The sequence below is a fragment of the Panicum virgatum genome, chromosome 9N (genome assembly GCF_016808335.1).
Source record: "Panicum virgatum strain AP13 chromosome 9N, P.virgatum_v5, whole genome shotgun sequence".
Lineage (NCBI taxonomy): Eukaryota > Viridiplantae > Streptophyta > Magnoliopsida > Poales > Poaceae > Panicum > Panicum virgatum.
Genome location: NC_053153.1, coordinates 11,566,050 through 11,583,524, shown reverse-complemented (window position 1 = coordinate 11,583,524; position 17,475 = coordinate 11,566,050). Strand labels below are relative to the sequence as shown.

The 17,475-nt window shown below is 51.4% G+C and overlaps 3 protein-coding genes and 1 pseudogene across 3 annotated transcripts; 3 read left to right on the top strand and 1 right to left on the bottom strand.

Annotated features, from left to right (window-relative positions):
* The first annotated feature begins 699 nt into the window (after positions 1-699).
* On the top strand, positions 700-3,077 carry LOC120692900 (putative UDP-rhamnose:rhamnosyltransferase 1). Its single transcript, XM_039976287.1, has 2 exons — positions 700-1,274; positions 1,763-3,077. The coding sequence occupies exons 1-2, from the start codon at positions 831-833 to the stop codon at positions 2,765-2,767; spliced, it is 1,449 nt and encodes a 482-aa protein (XP_039832221.1). The 5' UTR covers positions 700-830; the 3' UTR covers positions 2,768-3,077.
* A 522-nt stretch (positions 3,078-3,599) lies between these two features.
* On the top strand, positions 3,600-6,780 carry LOC120693225 (annotated as a pseudogene).
* Positions 6,781-6,927: 147 nt separating this feature from the next.
* LOC120693224 lies at positions 6,928-8,229 on the bottom strand. Its single transcript, XM_039976634.1, has one exon. It carries the CDS (start codon positions 7,928-7,930, stop codon positions 7,337-7,339), a length of 594 nt encoding a protein of 197 aa, XP_039832568.1. The 5' UTR covers positions 7,931-8,229; the 3' UTR covers positions 6,928-7,336.
* A 1,922-nt stretch (positions 8,230-10,151) lies between these two features.
* Positions 10,152-16,576, top strand: LOC120693541 (probable sugar phosphate/phosphate translocator At1g48230). The gene is made up of 9 exons (XM_039976995.1): positions 10,152-10,430; positions 10,938-11,045; positions 11,301-11,332; positions 11,406-11,456; positions 12,209-12,270; positions 12,364-12,625; positions 14,687-14,952; positions 15,048-15,142; positions 15,865-16,576. Exons 1-9 carry the CDS (start codon positions 10,347-10,349, stop codon positions 16,042-16,044), a joined length of 1,140 nt encoding a protein of 379 aa, XP_039832929.1. The 5' UTR covers positions 10,152-10,346; the 3' UTR covers positions 16,045-16,576.
* Positions 16,577-17,475: the final 899 nt, after the last annotated feature.

Here is a 17,475-nt window from a genome sequence, read left to right as displayed (position 1 = left end):
CAACATCCAGACATCCATCATCCATCAGGTTCAAACACCACCAAACACCGGGGGCGAGCTGGAGACCGGCGCACCTTCTTTCTTCGATGGGGGGCTCGAGCTGCCGGCTCCAATAACAGGCGACACCACCGGCCCCATTGCAGGGGAGGACCGAGGACGGGACGTCGGAGACTCGGAGTCGGAGAGGCAGGGCCGCAGGGGGCAGCGACGCAGCGGCCAAGGGTCACCGGCCGCGGGCCGGCAGGGGGCAGGGGCAGGCAACCTGCAGCTGCAGCCTGCAGATGCAGAGTGCCCCTGGCGGCGGCTGGAATGGGGGTGGGGGTACTGGCGGCGGCTGGAATGGGAGGTGGGGTTTGGAACAGTGTGGGCCGGTGGGGATTAGGTTTGGATTTGGGTGCTTATATAACCAGGGTTTGGAAAGTAGGCCCACATGTCATAGTAAAAACGGGTGCCCCATCGGGTAACGGATCTGGGGTGTGAAAGAATGTACCCGTGCCCGCTTTACCCGATGGGGAAGAAAATGCCCATTAGCAGACCTGTGGGGGCAAAAACAGCCCATACCCGCACCCTAATAGGATTTTTACCCGCGGGTAATCGGGTTGCGGGTCCCCCGTTGCCATCCTAGACAGGGTCATTCATCAGTCATCCCTCACGTCACGCGTTGTTTCTAGTGACTGCCAGTCTGCCAGCACGCTCCCTCTATATCATCCGACAAACCGAGAGCCCAACCACCACAGCGCGACGACACCTCGTCCTCGTTGGTAGCTAGCTCATCAGCTAGCCAGCTCCGATCTCCCCGGCACGAGGCTGAGCCGGCGAGCGCGCGGGCGATGGCTGGGGCGGACGGCGCGGTCGTCTCCTCCTCCCGGCAGCGAGCGATGCACGTCGTGATCTTCCCGTGGCTCGCGTTCGGGCACCTGCTCCCGGGCCTGGAGCTCGCGCAGCGCCTGGCGTCGCGCGGGCACCGCGTGTCGTTCGTGTCCACCCCGCGGAACCTCGCGCGGCTCCCGCCACCGCCGCCCGCGCTGGCGCCGCGCGTGGACCTCGTGGCGCTCCCGCTCCCGCGCCTGGACGGCCTCCCCGACGGCGCCGAGTCCACCAACGACCTGCCGTCCGGCGCCTTCGAGCTCCACCGGAAGGCGTTCGACGGCCTCGCCGCGCCCTTCTCCGCGTTCCTCGACGCCGCGTGCGCGCAGGGTCCTGGGAGCAGGCCCGACTGGGTCCTCCTCGACAACTTCCACCACTGGGCTGCCGCCGCCGCCGTTGACCGAAAGGTACTTCACCTATAATTAGTCCACTCCTCAGTATTAATTCTGAACTGACTTTTCCGTCCATATATTGATATGTATTATGGCCCCGTTTAGTTTTCAAAAATTTTCACCTCCCCTCTAAACACATATTTGAAGCACTAAATATAATTAAATAACAAAACTAATTACACAGTTTGGATGTACACGACGAGACGAATCTTTTAAGCCTAATTAGTGCATGATTAGCCATAAGTGCTACAGTAACCCATATTTGCTAATGATGCGGTCAAAGACATCTAAAGATTCGTGTCGTGGTTTCCAAGTGGGTTCTGAAATTAGTTTTTTAATTAGTGTCCGAAAAACCTTCCCGACATCTAGTCAAAGGGATGATGTGACATCCAAAAATTTTTGGACGAGGAACTAAACGCCCCCTATATTCTGAAGTAGTCTTTGTCGTCGTGACGTCTGATGAACTCCTAGTAGTCTACTACTGACAAGCGACCATCAACTAGGTGCCATGCGCGATGCTCCTGCACTTGCCCGCGACCATCTTTGCCGCGCTCGCCGACGCCGCCCAGACACGGCCCGAGCTGGCTGGCACTGGCGGTGGGCAACAACAGCACGAAGCCACCGGAGACGGACAGCCGGCGGCGGCGGCTCCGAGGTTCGAGGCGGAGCGGAACAGGAACTTGTACAGCACCGAAGGCGCCTCGGGGATCTCCGTCGGGCAGCGCTTCTTCCTAACCATGCGGTGCTGCAGCTTCGTCGGCCTGCGGACCTGCGCCGAGCTGGAGCCGGAGGCCCTCTCTCGCCTCCCTACGCTCTTCGGCAAGCCGGTCGTCCCCTTCGGCCTCCTGCCGCCGTCGCCCGACGGAGCCCGCGCCGCCGGTAACGGCGGCGGGACCGACGCCATCATCCCGTGGCTGGACGCGCAGCCGGCGGAGACGGTCGTGTACGTCGCGTTGGGGAGCGAAGTGCCACTGAGCATCGAGCTGGTGCACGAGCTGGCTCTGGGGCTGGAGCTCGCCGGGTTCCCCTTTCTCTGGGCTCTGAGGAAGCCCGTCGGCGTCGGCGACGCGGACATCCTCCCTCCGGGATTCGAGGAGCGCACGCGCGGCCGTGGGCTCGTCGCCATGGGGTGGGTTCCGCAGATCAGCATCCTGGCGCACGGTGCCGTCGGCGCGTTCCTGACGCACTGCGGGTGGAACTCCACCATCGAAGGGCTTCTGTTCGGACGCCCTCTGATCATGCTCCCGATCCATGGCGACCAGGGGTCGAACGCGCGGTTGATGGAGGGGCGGCAGATCGGAGTGCAAGTGCCGAGGGATGAAGAGGACGGGTCGTTCGACCGTCATGCTGTCGTGAGGGCAGTCCGTGCCGTCATGTCCGAGGATGAAAGCAGGAAGACCTTTGTGGCCAATGCGAGGAAGCTGCAAGAGATGGTGGCGGACAGGACGTGCCAGGAGAGATGCATTGACGAATTCGTCGAGCGCTTGAGATCCTCCTGTTTGGGATGAAGAGATTGGCTAAGGCCTAATAGGTACCCAGAAATCCAATATTTGTGGATTCATAAAATCGAACACATTAGAAGGAAGGTCTATTTGGATGAGTTAATGATTAATCTATACGCGGCACCCGAGCGTTTTGGACTGAGTTAAAGTTGAGTGCTAAATTTAGCATATATTAGCATTTATATCTTGAAAGTTTTTAGGTTTTGACTAAAGTTTAGCTTACTCTCGCACTTCCTGTTTAGATAAACTAGTGCTAAAGTTTAGCGCTTTCACCTATTAGCATTTGGATCTAAACACGATCTAAGTAATTTTAATCTGGATAGAGGGATGCCCACCCAACAAAGTCTGCATATATGCTGCCACAAAAACCTCGTGTCCTAAAGAAAATCTGGGAGGAATAAGTTTAGTACGTAAGCCAATACATAATGGAAAAGGCAATCCATTTTCTTCGATTCACTTGCAGCCGGATCGCTGCCTTGAGTCCAGAACTATTTTGCTGAGCTGAATCCATTTTCTCCAACGTGCGAGTGCCTATCTTTCTTGTAACATCAAAGATGCTCCGAGTTACCCATGCGAGATGATTTGTCAGGATGTCGTTGTGTTTTTTCACTCATCAAAGATATACCAGCATCAACTATCAAGTATACGTTGTCAAAAAAAAAAACTATCAAGTATACGTTGTCATCCCCGCCTTACGGGGGAGCCGATAGCTTGCGCCCCTGCCGGCTGCCTCTCAAGGCTCTAAAGCAGCAGACGGCTTTGAGCTGCAACCCCTGTTCCATCGCTTCCTCCGTCGACCTCCCAACCCCCCCCCCCCCCCCCCCCCCCGGCTCTCGCCATGGACGCGGCCGACGATTCCGCACATCCGTTATCTTCCCGTGGCTCGCCTTTGGCCACCTGCTCCCCTGCCTCGAGCTCGCCGAGCGCCTGGCCGCGCGCGGCCACCGCATGTCGTTCATCTCCACGCCACGCAATCTCGCCCGCCTCCCGCCGGTGCGCCCCGCGCTGGCGCGCCTCGTCGACCTCGTCGCGCTGCCGCTCCCGCGAGTCGACGGCCTCCCGGACGGCGCCGAAGCCAACAGCGACGTGCCCTACGACAAGTTCGAGCTCCACAGGAAGGCCTTCGACGGCCTCGCCGCGCCGTTCGCCGCGTTCCTCGACGCCGCGTGCGCGGCGGCGGACGGCGGCAGGAGGCCCGATTGGGTCGTCGCCGACTTCATCCACCACTGGGTCGCCGCCGCTGCCCAGGACCGCAACGTGCCGTGCGCGATGCTTTTACCTTGCGCTGCAGGCGTCATGGCGTCGGCCGGTCAGCCGGGGGACTCGCACGCAGAAAAACGGCAGGCGATCGGCGAGTCGATGAGCGCGGCGCCAGCGTTTGTGGCGCAGCAGGCCGCGGAGCTTTTCGCGGCGGAGGGGGGCGCATCTATTCCTCGCATGTGCGAGGAATCAACGGCACATCGCATCTGCGCTCCTCCGCCGCCCCCGCCTCCCCCGCCGCCGCCATCCACCGCCGCCACGCTAACGCCGTCGCGCCGTCCAGCCGCCGCCGCGCCGCCTTCTTCTCACCCCGCCGGCGGCACCGCCCACCGGGGGTCCGGCCCCGCCCGGCCGACAGCGCTCCCGCACCGCCGCGCCCTCCGCCGGCCGAACCGCCTCGGCCGCCGGGCCGCCGCCGCCGAGCCCTCCTCTAGGTCCGGTGAGCCCCCCACCCCCAGCAACCCGGATCCATAAGCTCCGCCGGCTCCCGCCACCACCCCGGCCGCCGGCAACCTCGTCGGCGGCCGCTCCGCCCACCTACCACCCGTCCCCCCACCCCCTCCCATCCCGTCCTTGCTCACTGGCTGCACCGCCTCCTCCCCTGTCCGGATGAAGAAGATGAACAGGGGAGGAGCTCGCGCGCGCTTCTGCGATGGCGCGGCCAAAAATCGCGCGCGCGATGAATAGCTTTTCCGGGGGAGGGGCGCGTCTATTCCTCGCATGTGCGAGGAATCGACGGCACATCGCATCTGTGCTCCCCCGCCGCCCTCGCCTCCCTCGGCTCCAGCGCCGCTCGCGGCGTCTCCACCGCCGCCACGCTAACCGAGCTCGCCGCCGCGCCGCCTTCGTCTCGCCCCCGCCGCCGGCACCGCCCACCGGGGGTCCGGCCCCGGCCGGCCGGCGGCGCTCCCGCGCCGCCGCGCCCTCCGCCAGCCGAACCGCCTCCGCCGCCGGGCCGCCGCCGCCGCCGCGCCCTCCTCCTAGGTCCGGTGAGCCCCCCACCCCCAGCAACCCGGATCCATAAGCTCCGCCACCACCCCGGCCGCCGGCGACCTCGCTGGCGGCCGCCCCGCCCACCTACCACCCGTCCCCCCAACCCCCTGCCCTCCCGTCCTTGCTCGCTGGCTGCACTGCCTCCTCCCCTGTCCGGAGGAAGAAGATGAACAGGGGAGGAGCTCGCGCGCGCTTCTGCGATGGCGCGGCCAAAAATCACGCGCGCGATGAATAGCTTTTCCGGTGGAGGGGCGCGTCTATTCCTCGCATGTGCGAGGAATCGACGGCACATCGCATCTGCGCTCCCCCGCCGCCCCCAGCCTCCGCCTCCCCCGGCTCCGACGCCGCCCTCCACCGCCGCCACGCTAACCGAGCTCGCCGTCCAGCGGCCGCCGCGCTGCCTTCTTCTCGCCCCCGCCGCCGGCACCGCCCACCGGGGGTCCGGCCCCGCCCGACCGACGGCACTCCCACGCCGCCGTGCCCTCCGCTGGCCGAACCGCCTCCGCCGTCGGGCCGCCGCCGAGCCCTCCTCTAGGTCCGGTGAGCCCCCACCCACCCCCAGCAACCCGGATCCATAAGCTCCGCCGCCTCCCGCCACCACCCCGGCTGCCGGCGACCTCGCCAGCGGCCGCTGCGCCCACCTACCATCCGTTCCCCCCCCCCACCCCCTCCCCTCCCGTCCTTGCTCGCTGGCTGCACCGCCTCCTCTCCTGTCCGGAGGAAGAAGATGAACAGGGGAGGAGCTTGCGCGCTGCAATGGCGCGGCCAAAAATCGCGCGCGGGATGAATACTTTTTCCGGCGTTGGGCGCCTCGGGCCGTCCATCATTAGCCGCTTCGTCCAGACGCTGACGAGGTCCAGGTTCGTCGCCGTCGGGAGCTGTCCCGAGCTGGAGCCCGACGCGTTCCCGCTCCTGACAAGGCTCTACGGCAAGCCGGCCGTCCCTCTCGGGTCTCGGCCTGCTGCCGCCGCAACCCGCCGGAACGCGCGGCGTTAGCAGGAGCACGGAGGACGACGCAACGATGCGGTGGCTCGACGCGCAGCCGGCCAAGTCCGTCGTGTACGCCGCGCTGGGTACGGAGGCGCCGCTGCGCGCCGAGCTGCTCCGCGAGCTGGCGCATGGGCTAGAGCTTGCCGGCACACGCTTCCTCTGGGCCCTGAGGCCGCCCGCCGGCGCCGACGAAGACAGCATCGTACCCGTGGGGTTCGCGGAGCGCACCGGCGAGCGCGGGCTCGTGACGACGCGGTGGGTGCCTCAGGTCAGAGTACTGGCGCACGGCGCCGTGGGCGCGTTCCTGACGCACTGCGGGTGGGGCTCCAGTTCGGGCACCCGCTGGTCATGCTGCCCATCTTCGGCGACCAGGGCCCGAACGCGCGGCTCATGGAGGGGCGGCAGGTCGGAGTGCTGGTGCCGAGAGACGAGAAGGACGGGTCGTTCGACCGGACCGGCGTCGCCGGAGCCGTTCGCGCCGTCGTGGTGGGGGAGGAGGGGAGGGTGCTCGCGACCAACGCAAGGAAGCTGCAGGAGGTCGTGGCGGACAGGGCGTGCCACGAGCGGTGCGTCGACGGGTTCATTCAGCACTTGAGATCGTGCAACGAATAAAAGAGTGCCACCAGTAGGCTATTTATGCAGATTTTCAAGATTCTTGCAGCAATTTGACTTATTTTTCATGTTGAATGAATGAATGCTGCCCTCGGGGGGGGGGGGGGGTGATTCTTGGGCTGAAACCCAATAATTTCGTAAGAAAGAATTTTGTAGCGACCTGACAATAAAAGAGTTGAATTCATGTAAGAACAAAAATGCAATATCCACGTCCGCATCAAGTCAACACTGCACATGTGTGTAGGATGATAGTGGCCCACCTTTCTCTCGAGGAGGCTAGTCAAATTGGTAAACTGGGGGCACAAGCGTAATTCTGGAGCCTTTTACGGAGGTCCCTCACTTCTCATTCTCAAGAACACGACAGACTTGGCTTCTAGGTCAACAAAATACAAGACTTCTGTACACGCTTACAGATATATTGACCACACAGAATGCGCTCACTGCGTGCAAGAACGATGAAGCTTCCAGCCAGCAGGCATCTTATAGCAAGCAAGGTCAAGATACAAATTTACAGTGTACCTAAGGCCTGACCAGGAACGCATCAATTTCATTGTGATTTACAGAAACTGGCCTCTTCTTGAACCAGGAAAAACACCGGCGTTCCAAACGGGCTAAGCCTGCATAGATCTCTAGATCACTAGTAACTTAGTCGTGCGATGCAAAGACGCTGTTTGGTCTCTGGCGTGCCCCTGCAGCAACTAGCTTGAGCTCTGAAGCGATCTATGTCAGCTGAAGACCCTGCAGGGCCTTGCCGCCGCGCCGCCTCTCCCAGAGGCTCGGCGCGTTGTCGTCCGTCGCCGGCCGCCTCACCACCGGCAACGGCGGGTCAAACACGAGCGCTGCCGCGGTCGTGGCTGGGCAGCGACGCCCACCACGGGAGCTCCCGGCGGGCACGTCCCTGACCTTGGCGCACGCACGCGACGTCTTCGCTTTCCGCCGCCCGAACAGCCCGAGCACGAGCGTCGCCACCTTGCCGCCACCGCCGCCGGGACCGGCGCCGGCGCGGCACCCCGAACCCCGCGGCGCCGAGCCGCGCGCGCTCGAGCACCCCCTGCCCGTCCTCCCCTTGACCTGCCCCATGCAGCTGATCCTCGGCGACTCCGGCAGGCCGCCGGCGCGCTCGGCGCCGTCCTTGTCCTTCTTCTCGTCCTGCGCCTTCTGCCACACCGCCGGCGACAGGAGGAGCGGCGAGTAGGCGGCCCCCGGCGCGGGCTTCTTGCTACCGCCCTCCCTCGACGCCAGGGCCGGCGTGACCTTGACGAGGAACCACGTCGGCGTCAGGGCCTTGATGTGGTGCTGTTGAATCGTCGCCATGGCCGGAGAGATCAATCCACGCCGCGCTCTCTCTCTCTCTCTCTCTCTCTCTCTCTCTCTCTCTCTCTCTCTCTCTCTCTCTCTCTCTCTCTCTCTCTCTCTCTCTCTCTCTCTCTCTCTCTCTCTAAGGTCTGAGCTGCAGAGCTCTCCGCGGTTCCGGCCACCGGTGCAACGATGACTGGATCGGAGCCCGTGACAGAGGCGAGTTCTTATACGCGCGGAGCGGAACGATTGGGTCTAATTGCCCGCATCACTATTTTTTAACCGTGAAGAACACGAGCTCCGAGTGGCGAGTGGCGAGTGGCGATCGCTAGCCTTCTGTTATTCTTCCAGGTCAAGGTCCTCGCAGCGAGGCAGCCGCGATCACGACTTGGACGGGGACAGCGGCGAGCGTGACTTGGCCGGTGCGAGTCCTCTTTACTCGGTCGTTAACTTGTGTGGAACGGTTGGGGGGTCGCTCTGGCGATAACGATAAAAATTCCAGGGGTCACCGGGTCAGTGGACTTCCTGCGCACGCGACGTCACCGGGCGATCTCTTTGCGTTTGCTGCCTCTCCCTCTCTCTAGTCTGATTCAGAGCCGGTTGGCGTATGCGTAGAGAGAGGCCCACGGCTATCGATGAATGGACAGTGTCCAAAGATTGTCTGGTTGATGCTAGTACTTGTGTAATAACAAAATTAACAACCTTATCTCTATGTGTTGGAACCAATGTTAGCCACAATGTTAAACGGTGAACTGTCGGTCACCCATTGTTTAGCAAAAAGTTGATATACACGGCTGTTTAAAATGGTCGAAATAGTTTTGCAAGCTTTACACAGGTACTAACACACCGTGTAAACGGTGTAAATGGTCGTGTATGCGAACAACAGTTAGAACTGTTTAACCAACGTCGTCGACTTGTCGTGTGATAATCTGCTGGCTTAGATTTGCTGTATGCATATCTAATCAATGGTACATCGTCTGTTGTACTCTGTTGACCTTGATACCGGACGTGTACCATATGAACGTGAAACGCAGGGAGTAGATCAACTTCCGTACCAGGCGTGTCCAAAGGGCATTTGGGGCTTCAACTCCCAACTGGACGCTGCGTCCTTATCGTGGCGTAACCAAGTGGCCATGTCCTTTTCCACAAATATAGTTGCAACTAAAGGAATTGTTTTTTAAAGAATAGTTTTTAAGTGTGCCATTAAAAAAAGTATTTAGAAAAAGCTAAGTGCTTTTCTCTTAGCAAGGGTTGATTTCTTCTTTGTTTTCAAAACACATTATTACTTATAATCAGTGTTAGCCTAAATGGTAAATGCTAAATAATCGGTCATCTACAGTTTAGCTAAATAGTACGAAAAATTAACACTTCTGCGCGTGTGTATTGTACTTCGAGAGAAGGAAACCATGGTGCTGTCGGAAATCCCGTGCACCAGGCGAGCATAATGTGACTGCACCCCTGCTGCCAAGAATTCTAGTAGTAGGAACGAATTGAGTGGGGTCACCGTGTGCGTGCCTGGAGGTGGAGCCCTGTAGACTGTAGCCCTTGTTCAGTGGCCGGCAGCGGCGAAGGAAGTCATGGAACACGGGTGAATGGGGAGATGATGATTCTATGGGCTACGGCACTGAGAGAAAGAAGATTGCACTGATTAGCAAAAGAGGTGGTAAAATGATCGACGTTAACTAAAGTGTGAAGCAAGGTACATGAGAAGTGGTAGATATAATTTCTTTTTTTTTGCCTTTGCGTACTCCTTTTGTTAAGCATCAATCTTCAAACTTCGCAATACATTAACCTAAACATCTATCTAATAACATGAGGATCTTTGTATATGATATAATTGGTTCCCGTCTCACATTATTTTGCTGTAATAATGATTTTATTTTCATGAATTATATGTTGGAAATATTATATACATAAATTAAGATCTGAAGATGGGACCAAAATTTTCCAACAGGGCAAAACAACAGGTGCTTAGACGCTACCACTGTACGACGACAATTATGCGTGATACTAACTAATCTTTAACTATGCTTATTAGTCAAATATTCTTCTTGTTTTCGACCAGCACCCTATCTTATCCAGTGAACACAGCACACTGAGAGTCTGTGGCACTGATCTGTGCGATCGGGCAATCAAACCAGCTAGAGCCATCGGATCCCCATCCAATGGCCCAGCAGCTCTCGAAACGCCCTCGGGCAAAGGAAACCCACCGCACCTGGCCTGGCCCTTTGGCCCGAGACGCCCGACATCCCCTCCTCCCGTAGTGGCGCAGTCCCGTCCCCCAACCATCTCCGATCTGATTCCTTCCAGCCGACGGCCTCCGCATCCTCCTCCCCGGCGCCGCCATTCACTTGCCGCCCGGCCAGTTACCGCGACCCCCGAGCACCGACTTGGGCGCGGGCCGGCGGGGCAGCGCGGCCGCGGCGCGGCGAAGATGATCAGCAGGCAGCTCGTGCTGACCTACCTCTACCTGCTGATCTACGTCTGCCTCTCGTCGGGCGTCATCCTGTTTAACAAAGTAAGGCTACTCTTCCTTCCAATGCGGGTTTGTGCGCCCCACAGTGTTTTCCGTTGCGGTAGAGTGGTGGCGAAGCAAGGTAGGGTTCATTGCGTCGTGCTTATTTCGAGGAAAATCAGTAACTGATACTATGTTGAACTGCTGTCCATTTTACCCCCAAACCCAGCTGATTTGCGAAGCGTTTGTGTCCGCATGATGAAGGTTTATGTAGTGTGGTTCATGTGATTCTGATATGCGCGGGTTCCACTTTGGCTGGTCATGTTTGTTAATTGTGGTTGTTGAACGGTCTATTACAATTCTTGTTTCTCTAAGACCTCCAAGCTGTCCTTGTCAGGTGAATCAGGCTTTTGTTAAAGCACATTGTCACTTTCAGTAATCTGTGGTACATTGTGCTTGTGTCTTGTGAGCACTCCGAATAGGATTTTTGTGCTGATAACTGTGAATTATACATTTCCATTCTAAATACATCTGGACTTATGTTAATGTGCTAAATGTCTGTGACTGCAGTGGGTCCTTTCTCCAAAGTACTTCAAATTTCCCTTCCCTATCACCCTTACAATGATTCACATGGCATTTTCCGGAATTGTGACATTCTTCCTTGTCCGAGTTTTTAAGGTAGGTTTCTCTGCACTATTTCCATGAATAATTTTCGAGTGTTACTGTTTACGATGTTATTCGTTTTATGATATTCCTGTTTCGAACCAAGTGACATATATGTTACTATTTCAAGTAAACCATTATTATGCAAGAAGCCATGCAATCAAATATTCTGATTTTGATTGCCAGCTTTGGTTTAGAATGTTGGACTGTTTAGTAGTTTTATTTAATTTTTCCTGGAGCTCATGGATTTATTTACCACTTGTAATGCAGGTTGTTGCACCTGTCAAGATGACTTTCCATATGTAAGAGCATTCACTTCTTCTTCCCTTATTATATATAAGTTTGACTCTTGCTTAATTTCTCCTCTTAATGCAGATATGCCACATGTGTGATTCCAATTAGCGCCTTCTTTGCTTCAAGCCTGTGGTAAGCTAAGTGTGTCAATGGAGTCTTTATCTTTTATTTCTTATATGTTGCAAGTATTTATCTAATACTTTTCTGCATCAAAGGTTGCCCATTCAGGCATGTAAGAAATGGGTAAATCATCTTATCTAAATTGATTATAGACATGCACAAACAGTATGTATTTGCACTGTTACTGGTTGAATTCCTTTGCACTGCTGGTAATGAATTTGGCTGCGGTAATTGATGTTTTTTTGGGCTTCCCTTTTTGCACCATTTGCCTGGTAGGCTGTTACATCAATTGCTAGAATAATATGACTTATGTATCATGTGAAATTATCAACATGGTTGTGGGTGAAATTAAGCAGCATGCTTGTCATGCTAGGTTGCTGTATGGATACAGTAGTGTTCTATTATGGACTTGCTTGGTTCGGTCACTTGCATTCATATAACTTGTTAAAGGTTCAACATCAGCTAAGGAATGTATATATGTAGTAGTTTTATTCTTCTAGTGTAAACTGTAAAGCACAAACGGTACAATTTGTTGCTTCACTCTATATGTGATCTAGATGACAACTTGCAGTGCATTAATCTGATCCCTGTACGACTATAACTTTGTTAGCTTCTGGCACTAGTATTTGGACTACTCTTTACTAATTTCCCATTAGCATGTCTTACTGTTCATTTCAGTTTTTCTGTTATCCTGTAGGGTTTCTTAAATCAGGTGTGCAAAAACATATTTCCCTTCATACATTGACTTTGATGGTTTTTTTCAGGTTTGGCAACACAGCATACTTATATATTTCTGTGGCCTTCATCCAGATGCTCAAGGCCTTGAGTGCGTCCTCGTGTTACTCCTTTTATATTGTGCTACAAAGATCCATCTATGAGCTTATACAATTGAACTGACTTGAGGTGCTTTCAAATGCAGTGCCTGTAGCAACATTTATAATGGCTGTTTTATGCGGTACTGACAAATTAAGATGGGACCTCTTCTTGAACATGGTATTGGTCAGTGTTGGTGTTGTAGTTTCATCATATGGCGAGATTCACTTTAATGTGATTGGAACATTATACCAAGTAACTGGCATTTTTGCGGAAGCCCTCAGGCTGGTCCTAACACAGGTCCTTCTCCAAAAGAAGGGTTTAACCCTGAACCCTATTACAAGCCTCTATTACATAGCCCCTTGCAGGTACCTGAAACACTCTGATATTTAAAATGCTTTCTTGATTGATAAAGCTTCTGACAAGGACTGTTGAATGAGATCACTACCCACAAAAAAAAATCACCCTGCAATTGCTTTATTGATAAATGGCCTCGAAAATGCACAGTTATTATAATTTTAAGGAATTAATTATGTTTAGTTCACTTTAATATGGTATCATTAACTGTGGTATTCTCTATTTCTAAAGTCTATACGATTATCGTTGTGTTAATGGTGTTCACATCTCAAAGTGGCTGAATATTACTGGTAATTGTTTTGCACATATGATTGTGAAAACTGAACAGGATACCCTCAATAACATATTATATGGACCTGTTCCTTGGCAAAGGCTCATGTGGTACTGTGGTGATTCGTCAATAAGAATTTTTATACTTGCAATATAGATAATTGGTAGGACTCTCTAGCTACTTTCGTAACATATAATTGTAACTGAAAAGTACTAAAACCTTGTAGTATGATTGATTCTCATTGTTGGAGATCTTCAAAAACTGAATCTTAAATTCAAATGGATGCCCACTTAGGCACATTTCTGGATTTTTTGTAATGCCTCTGTTTACAGGTGAGAACAAAGCTTGTTTGAAATGGATCCTTTCCTATGGAGCCTTCGTCCTTTTGTTGATTTGGTTCGATAGGTTGTCAATAAATGAAAGTGTCTCAGTTAAGAGGTGCTTTCACTATTACTTTTAAAAAATTGCCAGTGGACTATGTTCTTGTCTTAAGGAGCTTCATGGTACATAGAGTCCCATTTGCTCGTGAAAATCACATTGTTTCACACAGTACTCTCTAGTGATGAGGTTTTGCTAGATTGATCCACGTGTGAATCTTAGGCCAGCTCCAGTGTGCGGAGAAAGCGAACCGTGGGTGGAAAAAATCGAACAGAGCATGCTGTGACGGTCAACCTTTACGTGTCAGAAATTAAATCAATGTTCAAACAAGAGTCGAACCGAGCGGTTAAAAAATTCACCGAAGCACATCTCGTCTGCAAATATGTACAGAAGAGCCAGGCAGCCGGGTAACGGGATAAGCGGGCAGATAAGTACGTGGGTCCCACAAATCGATGTGTACGTGTATCTATCGAATCGAAGTTTGGTTCGTCTGGCGTGGACTCATCGGTCGGATTGAGCACTGGAGTGTTAGAGTATATTAGGGATATCTCTATATTAGGTAGATTATGATTGTATCCGTATCCTACCATATCTGTAGGAGAGGCTTCTTGCCCTCCAAGTCATGTACCCCTATATATTCAGCCCCAAGGCCCAGGCTAATACAATCCACATCATTATACGCATCTCTATTCCTCCTACATGGAGCTGCCCTTATAAGATGTGCTTTGAAAGGACCATCTGGTTTTAAATATCTCCATAGACTTCATAGGAAATTATACACCAAAATACAAGGATCATTTTACTCTTTTTTTTTTTTAATTGTGCTGCTCAGTGTTTTTTTTCTTTTCATTCAGTTGTGAAAGTTAACCAGGTAGAGTCAAGTTGATTTTAAGGGCCCCTTTGGTAGAGCACTGCTCCTCCTGCTCCTGCTTCCCTTCTGAAGCAGCTCCTTTAGTGGAGTAGAAGCAGATTGTGAAATCGTTTGGCAAATTTGTTGGCTCCTAATTCCTGCCAGGAGGGATTATGCTTGAATTGCCCTAGTACCCCTGTCCTTTGACCTAAGTTATATGTTGCACATCTCATCAGACATCAGATAATAGAGATTTGTACATTGCCTCACGAACTGTTCCATGTAGCAAATTCAGAAATTCAGACGACATCACGAGGCAATTTCTGATGTGTTGTCTTCAGAATTTCTGGAAACATTGCCTCAAGAACTGTTCCTATTTGATTTGCTTGCTCTTGTAGTTTAAAGATTGTAGTCACTAGGCAGCAGTTCCCCCTTCATGTGCATGATGTGCCCATGATTAAGATCTGAGGCCAAACTTGAGTTAACCATTGCATGTTCTAAAATCCAAGTTTCTTTAGTATACCTGTCCCTCTCCTCATCATTTGGCTTACTAATTGTATCATTCTTTTGCAGTTTTATATTCTTGTTTATTCCATGGTATTTACTGGAAAAGCCTGAAATGGACTCATCACAAATTCAAGTCAACTATTCAATATTTTTTCTGAATGCGCTCTCTGCATTCGCTTTGAACATATCAATATTCCTAGTTATTGGAAGAACTGGAGCTGTCACGATTCGAGTTGCTGGTGTTCTGAAGGACTGGATACTTATTGCTCTCTCAACCATCATCTTTCCTGAATCTGTTATTACAAGCCTCAACATAATTGGATACGCAGTTGGTAATTATGTTTCTTTTTTTTATCTAGAATAAAATTTCTATATTTTATATTATGTAAACCTCTTATCTGTCTTAGTTAATCGTTTGTATGTGTAGCTCTCTCTGGTGTTGTCCTGTACAATTATTTGAAGATGAAAGATGTGAAAACAAACCAGCTTCCAGCAGATAACAATCCTGATAGATCTACAAAGGTCAGTATAAGTTTCTTGCTGTTGTTTCTGCATTTCTTTATTTTTAATATTTGTTAGGTACTCCCCTTGTTTAATATGCTTATTAGAGAGATCTTAATGTATCACTATTTCAAAGAGATGATTGAGTAATGATTAGTGTTGTTCCATGCTTCACTTTCATCACCTTGTTTGCTCCCCTTAGCTTTGTTTTTATTGTGGTTAAAACACTGCTGTTAGAAATTATATTACCTTGCAATAACATTAGGTTATGGTAACACATATATTCAAGGTTTTGGACTAGTGAGTTGGCTGTTTTATCTTTCTCCCTTTGTACTTTGGTCTCATAGCAATTCAAGACATGTATTAGCTCCCGTATCTCCAGCTTATTCTTGTTCTTCGATACTCTAGCCTACTTCTGCTAACGAGCATCTTAGTTTCTGACACATGATCCCAACAAAAGGAGTATCAGACACATATGTCATCCTACTTTTTTTCTTGACACATATGTCATCCTACTTTTTTTCTCTCTAACTTAGGTTTGAGTACAGTTTAGAGCACATAGATAGCTCTTATTTTTACAAGCTAAAGTGTCTTCTGTTCATGCCATCACAAAGAGGTAGTCTATAAGGTGTTGATTTACTGTTTACCTTTTATGACACTTACCTCTATACCTATTTAATAAAAAAAAGAGATTTTTCAGGTTTTGTGCTTGTGAGAAACGATTACCTTCTATTTATTTGCAGGACAAGAAGGCGTTAAATACATACAGGCCTGACAATTCCATGGACAACAATGACGGGACTGTCATAGGAGGCCTGGCATCAGAAGCAGCAGCAGCAGTTGATGAGGAAGCCCCTTTGATCCCTTCTGCACGCCTCTCCTATGTTACACGGACCCAAACAGGCAGCTTCAGTAACAGATGACAATGGTTTACCTATTTGTTTGGGTTGACCATCATATATTTTTGTCCAGGCGAATCAGAAAGAGGTGCATACATGTGCGAAAATGTCTGTTTTAAGAAGCTCAGGTGAGTAGTCAGTCTTTCGCGCAGCTCTTCGCATACCGTGTCGCCTGGATGTCTCCTCTAGGTGTACCCTTTTCCCTAGGCGTGGATTCTTTGGGGAGATACCTAGTGGTGAATTAGATAAGTTGAAGAGGTAGGTCATGACTTTTCCTTAGTATTTGGAGAAATATGTAGGGCCGCGTGCTGGACAAATTATTCCTTAACCGAAAATATGGAATGTTGTCAAACCATAGATGTTGTAAAGCACTACATATAGGTTCTAACTTGAATTGTACCCTTGTTTCCTTTCCCGTTCAGTGTTGCATTCGGTACTGGCGTGCTGCCAAGTATGAATCCGGTAAAGTGTGCAGTTGGTTAGCAGATGTTCGTCACTTCGTCTGTAGTGTTTCCTCTGCCTAATCTAGTGCAGGTTGTCTTGCCTGCATCTGTTACTCCGCTGTGTTTCTGTTTTGTCATTATTACATGCTTCAGCTGTTCAGCATGTGAATTTGGATCTGTACTGTATTGGCATATTGCCTATGCAAATGATCTTGTTTGGACTGAGTGCAGTTTCGGTATGATTATTAGGCCTTGTTTAGATCCAAAAATTTTACACAAAAAAACGTCACATCGAATGTTTGGACACATACATAGAGTACTAAATAAAATCTATTTGCAAAATTTTTTTGCACGGATGGGTTGTAAATCGCGAGATGAATTTAATGAGTCTATCTAATCTATGATTCGCAACAGTAATACTACAATAATCATTCTCTAATTATGAATTAATTAGGCTCATTAGATTCGTCTCGCGATTTACAACTCATCCGAGCAAAAAAATTTATAAATAAATTTTATTTAGTGCTCCGAAATAGTAAGATTCTCTTTAAAAAATTTAAGCCAAAAGAATCTAAACATACTGCAGAGCCATTTTTCTTTCATGGACTCTATTAGACCAAGTGTTTTGCATGTGGTTATGTCGGAGCTTTGGACCTAGGCACTCAAGAGAAGTTCACTCTAATTGCGTTGGCATGTAATAACAGTGAGACTAGGCAGGATCCTTTCTGACGGCTCGCCGGACCTCCACCGTCGGCGGCGGGCGGCAAAACGGAGGAGAGGACACCAGCAAGCGTTGGAGACGACGAGCAAGGAAGTAGACGAAGGGCGGCGGATCTGAGATTCGATACACGCCGGTGAATAAAAAGATTTCGGGTCCAAACAAAAGGATGCTGTGTGTTTTTTTCAGTTTAAAGTCATAAATTTCATTACATCGCATATTTAAACACCAATCAGAAATACTAAATACAAATTTATTACCAAGCTAATTTCATAAAGCGTGACTTAATTATGA